This window comes from Taurulus bubalis (genome assembly GCF_910589615.1).
Source record: "Taurulus bubalis genome assembly, chromosome: 10".
Taxonomy (NCBI): Eukaryota; Metazoa; Chordata; class Actinopteri; order Perciformes; family Cottidae; genus Taurulus; species Taurulus bubalis.
This window is the reverse complement of record NC_136598.1, coordinates 25,587,985-25,598,151: the sequence shown is the minus strand read 5'-3', so window position 1 is coordinate 25,598,151 and position 10,167 is coordinate 25,587,985. Positions and strand designations below refer to the sequence as shown.

Here is a 10,167-nt window from a genome sequence, read left to right as displayed (position 1 = left end):
CTCTGGTTGTATAGAAGCCTATTCTTCATGTGTTAAAGCTGCATTCTCTCTCCTGACCACCAGGGGGCGACTCCTCTGGTTGTATAGAAGTCTATATAAATGACTCTACTTCTCTCTTGATTTATTCCCTCAGTAAACATTGTAAACATGAGTTTATGTCTCAATCTCTAGTTTCAAGTCTTCTTCAATACAGCATGATGTTCATTTAGTAAATTATGGTCATTTAGAGTCAAACAGACCATAAAGCAGGGGACGCTTTAGGGGCGGGGCTACAATATGATTGACAGTTCTCTATCAGAGACGCATACACAAATGAAAAGCTTGATATTTGGAATCCGTGCATCATCTAAAACCCTTCTCTCTCTTCTCTTTTCTCCCCGGTGTGCTCTGCTGCAGTCGTCACAGTAAGTATGTTTTTAACGTAACGTTTGGACATCGATGTAAAGCTACTTCACAAACTGTGACGGTTGTTGACGAGCCTCTCTTGCTTTTTATAGAATGATTACATGAAGGAAAAGTTCGTTCTGACGATCGAGACCTGGCACAAGCCTGATATGGGGGAGCAGGAAAATGTAAGTCACGTGACCCTACAAGTACCTTCCATACAGGTTAAAAACATCCCGTTAAAATAAACATGTTTGTTTGTTGTTCTTGTGATGTTTTATTGCTGTGGCTATAGAATGTATTAAAATAACCAATGTAGCTTCATTAAGGAGAGAAACTTGGATGAGTGATTAGTTGTCTAGTGCTGAGGTTCCCAATCTGGGGTCCGGGATTTGTCAAAAATATCCTAAAATACACACTTATTTTATACAAAAGTCTATATATTAAACTATTAATAAAAGATTTATAGATATTTATTGTCCTTTCTCAGAAATAGAAGGCCACATTGTGTTTATATGAAGCATTTCTTCACATTGCAGATAAAGATCAGGTTACTTTATTATATAATTACTTTAGAAATAGTTTACATGCAAAGTTGCTCAAATTGCCCTAAATTAGATCTATGATTGATGTTTTGATTGCAGGAAAAACTGTTCTGAAGCTAACGTCATTCACGATGGATAATGAGGTCCGTTATGTTGCACTGGCGGTTTTTATGATATGATATTTAAACTGAACCAAAATGTACGGTTTGATTTAGATTTTTTCCTCTCTGCAGGTACACGGACTGGACAAGAGCCAATTGGAGAAAAGGACGGTTATTGACATTGATATTGCTGACAGAAGTGTCATAAGTCCAAAGGTATGGGCAACGACTCAACTGTTTAAACATCTGATTGGATTTAGAATCGAGCTGCCAATCAATCGGTCTAATAAACATTAGTTACGCATTGTAACTCTGGGTTGTGTGAGTTTCGCCGTTGACCTCTAATGCCGTGCTCACACCAAACGCGGCGTGAATTATTCGCGTGAGTAGATTACATGCAAAGTCGATGCACATAGGTTGCGAAGACGCAAAATTTTTGCCGGACTGATGCGTTTGAGGCGTAGCGCGAACAGAGCGAAGGACGCGGCGCGAGTTGAAATTTCCTAACTCTAAAAAAAATCACGTGATTTAGAGTTGTGTCAGCGTTGAGAAGCTCGTGTTTGGTGTGAACACCCTTTTGTTGTCGCGCGAGAAAAATCGTATCACGTTTGGTGTGACGCAGCATAAGAGCTTTCGGGTTCATAACATCATAACTTCACTCAAACTCGACAGAGACCAAATAAACCATCTTGGTTCAATGAAATTAGATAAAAATGACTAAATTAGATATAGCTGACAAAACATTTTGACCAAAAGTAATGACTTAAAGTTAACTGAACTTAAATTGTCAGCAAAGAACACTGGATTAAAACGTCTTGAGTTGCTGTCGACTAAAACTGGAATCCATTTTTTTAAATGATTGTCTAAAACTGGATAAAACATTTTTAAATGATTGGTTTCTAAAACTGTCTTAAAAGTTTTAAAATGATTGTTTTCTACAACTGGTTTAAAGGTTTGAGTTGCCATCGCCAAAACTTTGATTAAAAGTTTTTAAATGATTGTCGACTAAAACTGGATTAAACGTTTTTAAATGATTTTGGTCTAAAACTGGATTAAAAGTTTTTAAATGATTTTTGTCGAAAAACTGGATTAAAAGTTTTTAAATGATTTTTGTCAACTGGATTAAAAGTGTTTAAATGATTTCTAAAACTGGATGATTTTTTTATTTGTCGACTAAAACTGGATTAAAAGTTTTTAAGAACGAAAATGACAAAAAAATGAAAATCATGAAGGATAAAAACAGACTACAATTGGACTAAATCTAATCAAAATTTGTATCTCAAACATCTGCCATGATTAACCTTCTGAAAAACCTACTTCCTGTTTGTCATGTGACCTCACTGAACTGTGTCGGTTGCTTTCATTCTTCAGGAATACAACCCAGATCACGATCCGGCCATCTTTAAGTCGGAGAAGACCGGCAGAGGTCCCCTGGGACCCAACTGGAAGGTACTGACCCCCGCGGCTCGCTTCATTCAAGGAGAATTAAAACGCTGAAGCGTGGACACGTCGTGTTTTCCGTGTTTTTTTTATGTTTTCTTTGCGTCCGCAGAAAGAACTCGCCGACAACCCCGACTGTCCGCACATGTGCGCCTACAAGCTCGTCTCCGTCGAGTTCAAGTGGTTTGGAATTCAGGACACCGTGGAGAAAATTATTCAAAAGGTACGTCTTTAGGATGCGTTTCCTCCTGGTGGCCTTTATTATTATAAATGAACAGGATTTACAGTGCAAACAAGAGACTTAGTATTTTTATAAATAAATAAGCAAATGAGCACTAAAGAATCCACAAGAACTGAAATATTATATATACAGAATAACTGTTATTGCATGTATTAATATATATATCAGACATGAAAATCCCTCACCTTTCGGCGAAATTCGCCGTTTTGAAACCAAAATAGGTAACCTACGCGAAGCGTGTGGATCCGAAGAGTTTTTGTTTTTGGGAGAGAGAAGGGGGGGTCAACTGTCTGCCGTTTCTGAGATTGGAGTGGGACACGGAAAAAACTGAGGTCGTGATCATCTTAGCAATAGAAGATCTTTGACATGTCGAGTCTTGGCCAATCAGCGTTAAGATGTCTACAGCGACTTCATTTCCCTCCCACCAGTTTTTTAACGGCAAACTAGTCAGCTAGCTAACACGTTAGCTAGCTGACTAGTTTGTTAGTTAGTTTTTAATAATAGCAAGCTAGTCAGCTAGCTAACACGTTAGCTAACGTTGTTGGAGAGACAGCGAGTGAGATTACTGGCAGCGGCGAGTCCGTGGCAGCGTGTGACGTCAGACAGGAGAGCGGCGAGTCAGCGGCACTGCAGTTCTACCTACCGACACCTGACTACATATAAGGAGAGGACAATGGAGATTTTATCCAACTTTTATTTTAATAAAAAAAACGAAATGAGTTTCCTCCGTAGGGTGGCCGGGCTACTGTTTATATGTATATATATATATATATATATATATATATATATATATATATATATATATATATATATATATATATATAGTATAGTATAGTTTTGTGATTATAATCACTGTCAGACAGAGAGATGTGCATGTTCAGGTTTACTGGTGGAAACATTATTCAGTGTTCTAGACTAACAGTGACGTCTCCTCAAAGTAAAGTAGTGTAACAGTATGGCATAATATGGTCACATAAAAAGGCTGGTACATTATACATATTATGGCATATAAGTGTACTATTATGAAGTGAAATGTAGTAGCAAAACAATATTCAGTATAGTATAGCCAGGGCTCTCAAGTGTCACACATTGAGCGTGACTGTCACGCATTTCGGTCTTAAGTCACGCCCTCCCGCCACACATCGTATTTCTCACGCTGAAAAAAAACTCTAGGCTATTTAATGTGCCGCAGCGCGCAAACATGACCTGGTCGCGCTGCCCTCACCATGGAGGAATCAAGCACGTCTCCCCCGAATCCCCAGCACTCAATCAATAGAAAGAGATGGGCGACACGAATAGCCAATCAGAAAAACGTATCTGTTGTATCTGGGTGAAATGTAATCCCGGCCGTGCCTCCGCCACCCTCCCCACCCTCCCCCGCCGCCGCCTCCGTCCGGGGGGAGAGAGAGAGAGATGTCACGCTTACCTGTCTTAAAAACTTGAGAGCCCTGGTATAGCAGTATTGCATATTTTAAGTATTACGTCTACAAAATATATACACACACACTACTGTTCAAAAGTTTGGGGTCACTTAGAAATTTCCTTATTTTTCAAAGAAAAGCCCTTGGGGCACACTTGGGTATTGACAAAAGAAGAATTAAAACCCATAATGATCATAGTTTGTCAGCTTTTCAACGAGTGACGCTGTTCGGCACTGACTTGCCCTTCACCTTTTCACCCCTCATGAGTTTGCAGGTCTGACTGTAAATGTTAGACCCAGTGACAGGCTGGCATGAAATGGCTTGCATTATACTTAATAAGGAGGCCATAATAATTTGGCTAAAGTTAAGTTTCTCCAGCTCTCCCCAGGTTGGCAAAAAATGCATCTCAAAATGCATCAGATTGATGCTTTAAAATATGGAATATTTAAATTTTTCTTACGGGGGAGCATGCCCCCGGACCCCCCTAGAGGGGTAATATCCTTCTCACCTTTTTCACCCTTGACCCGTTTTCATGCCTTATATATATATACATATATATATATATATATATATATATATATATATATATATATATATATATATGTATATATATATTATATATATATATATATATATATATATATATATATATTACCTCCAGATGGAGAGGCGTCTGTTCACCCAATTCCACAGACAGCTGTTCTGCTGGATCGACAAATGGATCGACCTGTCGATGGACGACATCCGACGCATGGAGGAGGAGACGAAGGACGAGCTGGATAAGGTGATGGGAGCCGGGGTTTCTCCAGTGAAACCTGTTGCGTTTTTATTTTATTTTATTTATCCTATGACTTTCTGACATTTCTTATATCATCTATGACTTTTTAACATTTCTTATATCGTACTATGACTTTTTGACATTTCTTCTGTCATACTATGACTTTTTAACATTTCTTATAGCATAATATGACTTTCTGACATTTCTTATGTCGTACTATTTTATACTTTTTAACATAAAAAAATAATACTTTTGGCTGTCAAAAAGAGAGCCATCGCATGGAAGGACTTAAATAAATAAACTGTTTGGAGAAACGACAATATGATCTAAATTTTTTAAATAATTTATTTTAATTCGTTTTGACTGGAAATATTGTTAATAGTTCTAGGTTAAAAGTAATAACACATTTTTTAAAATTAAAATGACTGTTTCTGTCCGTGATCTTCACGATATTCCTGCCGAATCAAAGGACTCCCGTATTTATTTTCTTCCCGTCTCTCCGTGTCACAGATGAGGGTGAGCGGTGACTGTAAAGGCTTGGGAGCCATCGATGACGGCAACTGACCGGCTCACAAACCCGTGAGTATTAACTTCTGGTCTTTGCCGAAAATGTATGTAAATTTACGATTCATCGTCTAAAAAACTTGTTTTTCTTTTTTCTCTTCAAGTCACTTCACGATAACGAGAGGATTCGACTTCACTCAGCAGAGTTCCTCTTTCTGCTCACCGAACCTGGAACAGCCTGACGGCCTTAATCAAGAATACCACACTTGCATCCGAACAAAATTTGCTCTTAATAAGAGCTCATTATTGAAAAGCAGTTGTGTGTATTTATCGACTACATTTGAATATGACTACAGCAGCTTTTATGTTTTTTATTTTACGTTTTTATGTCGTAATTTTTTTTTTTTACCTGCACTTCTTTCTCTGTTTTGTCAAACCGGAAGATCCTCGACCCTCCCGTGCTTCAAATGTTACAATAAAAACACAGCTTATGATTTATGTAAACACTATTACATAATGTATTTTCAGATACATGCAATCCTATTTAGCATAATAAAAATCTGGTCTGACTACACCTGATGTTTTGTTGTAGCTTCATACAAAGTGTTGTGATGATAATGTTCTGTTTTTGCACTTTTTTTTCAATCTTGTCCTTTGATGAATGAAATAAACTGGATTTGAACATTATGAGTTATATAATTATGCAGTATATTTAAGACAACGCATTTGTTCCTGTTTTGGAGGAAATTTGTAGATTGTACTTCTAGTTCATATTAGTGAGCAAACACCCAACTCTATCCAACTGCAGTACATGTTTGACATCAAACGTGAAAATGTCACATTTATTGTTTGCTGTAGTCACAAATTATCACTCATCAAAATGACCAGCGTCCGAAATACTTGAGAAAATGTAGCGCCTTCCTTCTATGCCTTTTCTTTTTTTTCTGGTTAAAATTGAGTCCCTTTTGCAGTTTTTATTTTTATTTTGTATTGATAAATTGTAATGTACAAATAAAAAATATTAAAATAGCTGCAAAGAGAATACAATGTAGGTAGAATAATACACATTCACATGTAATAAAAAAAATAAGATGAATCAAATGAATGAATACGTTGGTGGCGTATTTTTTACCCCGGAAGTCAGTCTTATACTTGTTCCGTTGACAACAAGATTGGGATTTTTCCCAATGGGGTTTGGATTATGGTTGTTAATAACTTCTCTGTCAAATTAAAGTGTATGATACTTCCGTATTTTGTTTTGCGAATGTTTGTTCCCGGATGTTGTTCCTCTGACTCATCTCCCGGTAGCCTACAGAGATACTGAAGTTAGCTTAGCATGCTATAAACAGACCGACCGGGACGGAAATCAGCGACCCAGCTCGTCCCAGTTTAATGGAGAGGAAACGGGGTTTGTGACGGAGTTTGTGTGGAGAAAACGTTTCTGTCGTTGTGTGAAAATGTCTAAAGTCCAGTTTGAAAGAGCGATAACAGAGTACGAGGAGGAACTTTCTAGATCAATAGAGGAGCACGAGCGGCAACGGAGACTACTGGACGCTGTTTTCAACCCGGAAGTCCGGATACAAAGAGCAGGTTGGTTCTGTTTGTTTCTTCATCACTTTAAACTGATGGAACCAGTTCTAGAGGAAGTATTCACATCATGTACTGAGGTAGAGTTACAGGTACTGTACTGAAGTATTCACATCATGTACTGAGGTAGAGTTACAGGTACTGTACTGAAGTATTCACATCATGTACTGAGGTAGAGTTACAGGTACTGTACTGAAGTATTCACATCATGTACTGAGGTAGAGTTACAGGTACTGTACTGCAGTATTCACATCATGTACTGAGGTAGAGTTACAGGTACTGAAGTATTTACATCATGTACTGAGGTAGAGTTACAGGTACTGTACTGAAGTATTCACATCATGTACTGAGGTAGAGTTACAGGTACTGTACTGAGGTTTTCACAACATGTACTGAGGTAGAGTTACAGGTACTGTACTGAAGTATTCACATCATGTACTGAGGTAGAGTTACAGGTACTGTACTGAAGTATTCACATCATGTACTGAGGTAGAGTTACAGGTACTGAAGTATTCACATCATATTCTGAGGTAGAGTTACATGTGTTGTACTGATGTATTCACATCATGTACTGAGGTAGAGTTACAGGTACTGTACTGAGGTTTTCACATCATGTACTGAGGTAGAGTTACAGGTACTGTACTGAAGTATTCACATCATGTACTGAGGTAGAGTTACAGATACTGTACTGAAGTATTCACATCATGTACTGAGGTAGAGTTACAGGTACTGTACTGAGGTATTCACATCATGTACTGAGGTAGAGTTGCAGGTACTGTACTGAAGTATTTAAACGTTCATACTTTTTTACTACGATACATCTCAGAGGTACACATTGTACATTTTACTGTACTACATCTCAGAGGTACATATTATACTTTAACTGTACTACATCTCAGAGGTACAAATCATACTTTTACAGTACTAGTACAGTACATTGTCCCTTTTTTACTGTACTACATCTTACAGGTACATATTGTACTTTTGCTGGACTACATCTCAGAGTTACATATTGTATTTGTAATGTACTACATCTCAGAGGTACATATTGTACTTTTTACTGTACACCTTAGGGGTATATATTGTATTTGTAATGTACTACATCTCACTGGTACATATTGTACTTTTACTGTATTACAGCTAACCTCAGAGGTACATGCTGTACTTTTTACTGTACATCTTAGAGGTACATATTGTACTTTTTAATTCTCTAATTCAAAGAGGTACATGTTGTGTTTTTTACTGTACTACATCTCAGTTACATATTGCACTTTTACTGTACTACACCTCACAGGTAAATATTATACTTTTTACTGTACTACATCTCAGAGGTACCTATTCTACTTTTACTGTACTACATTTTAAAGGTACATATTGTAATGTTTACTGCACATCTTAGAGGAACATATTGTAATGTTTACTGTACATCTTAGAGGTACATATTGTACTTTACTGTACTACATCTCAGAGGTCACAGTTTTTCTTCCTCTTTCTGTGTTCTTGTAATTTCCTTCAGAGTTTCTTCAGCCTCTCCCTCTAAACCCTGTCTACACTCCAATAGTCCCGGCTTGTGCTTTGATTTGTGCTCAAACTGGAAACATGTACTCAGATTTAGTTTTGCTTGCACAGATCTTCTGCTCTCCAGCTTCAGGGTGCGTTTGCTTCACTTGGAACTTCCCTGGTGGGATGACTGGTTCATCCTCTTTTGCAGTCCAAGGCTTTATTATGTTGCTTTCTTTTAAAATAAAAGGACAATTATTGACAGCAGCAGCATCTTTTTTTAGGGGTTATGCTTTTCTCATTTACAACTAATTCACAGTATTTTCACTGATAGACCTCTTGAATAATAGAGAGTTTAATATGAGATTTTATAATTTTGTATTATTATTATTTGTATTGTTCTCCATCAGATGTCCAGCAGCTGTTGGTGGTTAAAAAAGAGGTTCCCTCTGAGCAGCAGGACTGGAGCTCCAGTCTGGACCAGGAGGACCCCGAGCCCCCACACATTAAAGAGGAACAGGAGGACCCAGAGCCCCGACACATTAAAGAGGAACAGGAGGAACTCTGGATCAGTCAGGAGGGAGAGCAGCTTCAAGGACTGGAGGAGGCTGATCAGATGGAAACAGAAGCTGATGGAGCGGATGGTGGAGGACCAGAACCAGACAGGAAGTTGGATCCAGAAAGACATCCAGGACTAGAGACTGTGTACTCGTCTGAACCTGAGACTGATGACAGTAGAGATTGGGTGGAGACTCAGGAACCTCAGTCAGATTTAAACCCTCTACAAAACAATGAAGTACCTGTAAGTGATGTGAACTGTAGTACTGGAAATACATCAATCAGATAACCTGAATGTGCTGGAATCTTTGACCACAAGGTACGTCTGAAGAAACACACTAAATCCGAAACGGGAGTGAAACCATTTAAATGCTCGGTTTGTGACAAAACATTTAGATTCCATAGTGTTCTAAGAACTCACATGATTGCCCACACAGGAGAGAAACCATTTAGTTGTTCAGTTTGTGGTAAAGAATTTGCATACAGGCGAAATCTGAAACGTCACTCAACTCGCCACATAGGAGAAAAAACATTTAGTTGTTCAGTTTGTGGTAAATCATTTTCACAAAAGGGACATCGGAACACTCACATGATTATCCACACAGGAGAGAAACCATTTATTTGTTCAGTTTGTGGTAATTCATTTTCAAGAAAAGAACACCTAAACAACCACATGGGGGTCCACACAGAAGATAAACCATTTAGTTGTTCCGTGTGTAGGAAAACATTTCAACAAAAGTGGTACCTGAACTCTCACATGACTGTCCACACAGGAGAGAAACCATTTAGTTGTTCAGTTTGTGGTAGATCATTTTCACAAAAGGGACACCTGAACACTCACATGACTATCCACATAGGAGAGAAACCATTTAGTTGTTCCCTGTGTAATAAAACATTTTCAGGAAAAGCACAGCTGAATGCTCACATGACTATCCACACAGGAGAGAAACCATTTAGTTGTTCCCTGTGTAGGAAAACATTTTCAGTAAAAACACACCTGAACACTCACATGACTATCCACACAGGAGAGAAACCATTTAGTTGTTCAGTTTGTGGTAAATCATTTAGCCAGAAGCAAACTATGAAACGGCATTTAATTGTCCACTAG

The 10,167-nt window shown here is 38.1% G+C and overlaps 2 protein-coding genes across 3 annotated transcripts; both read left to right on the top strand.

Annotated features, from left to right (window-relative positions):
* The first annotated feature begins 503 nt into the window (after positions 1-503).
* Positions 504-5,988, top strand: LOC306742869 (phosphatidylinositol transfer protein beta isoform-like). Of its 2 annotated transcripts, none has more exons than XM_079225314.1 (7): positions 504-572; positions 1,163-1,246; positions 2,402-2,479; positions 2,583-2,693; positions 4,794-4,916; positions 5,421-5,489; positions 5,579-5,988. In XM_079225314.1, the coding sequence occupies exons 1-6, from the start codon at positions 507-509 to the stop codon at positions 5,472-5,474; spliced, it is 516 nt and encodes a 171-aa protein (XP_079081440.1). In that variant the 5' UTR covers positions 504-506; the 3' UTR covers positions 5,475-5,489; positions 5,579-5,988. The 2 variants fall into 2 exon arrangements, with proteins under 2 accessions (XP_079081440.1, XP_079081441.1); XM_079225315.1 differs by lacking the exon at positions 504-572 and adding an exon at positions 1,038-1,072.
* Positions 5,989-6,871: 883 nt separating this feature from the next.
* Positions 6,872-10,167, top strand: LOC306742532 (uncharacterized protein; the record flags this gene model as incomplete). The annotated part of the gene is made up of 2 exons (XM_079224923.1): positions 6,872-6,970; positions 10,072-10,167. The coding sequence occupies 2 exons, from the start codon at positions 6,872-6,874 to the stop codon at positions 10,165-10,167; spliced, it is 195 nt and encodes a 64-aa protein (XP_079081049.1).

Excerpts from the sequence above, each read along its gene's own strand:
- LOC306742869 (XM_079225314.1), top strand. The coding sequence starts at position 507 with ATGAAGGAAAAGTTCGTTCTGACGATCGAGACCTGGCACAAGCCTGAT. Across the intron at positions 1,247-2,401 it reads GAAGTGTCATAAGTCCAAAG|GAATACAACCCAGATCACGA; the intron begins GTATGGGCAACG and ends TTCATTCTTCAG. Across the intron at positions 2,480-2,582 it reads CCCTGGGACCCAACTGGAAG|AAAGAACTCGCCGACAACCC; the intron begins GTACTGACCCCC and ends TTGCGTCCGCAG.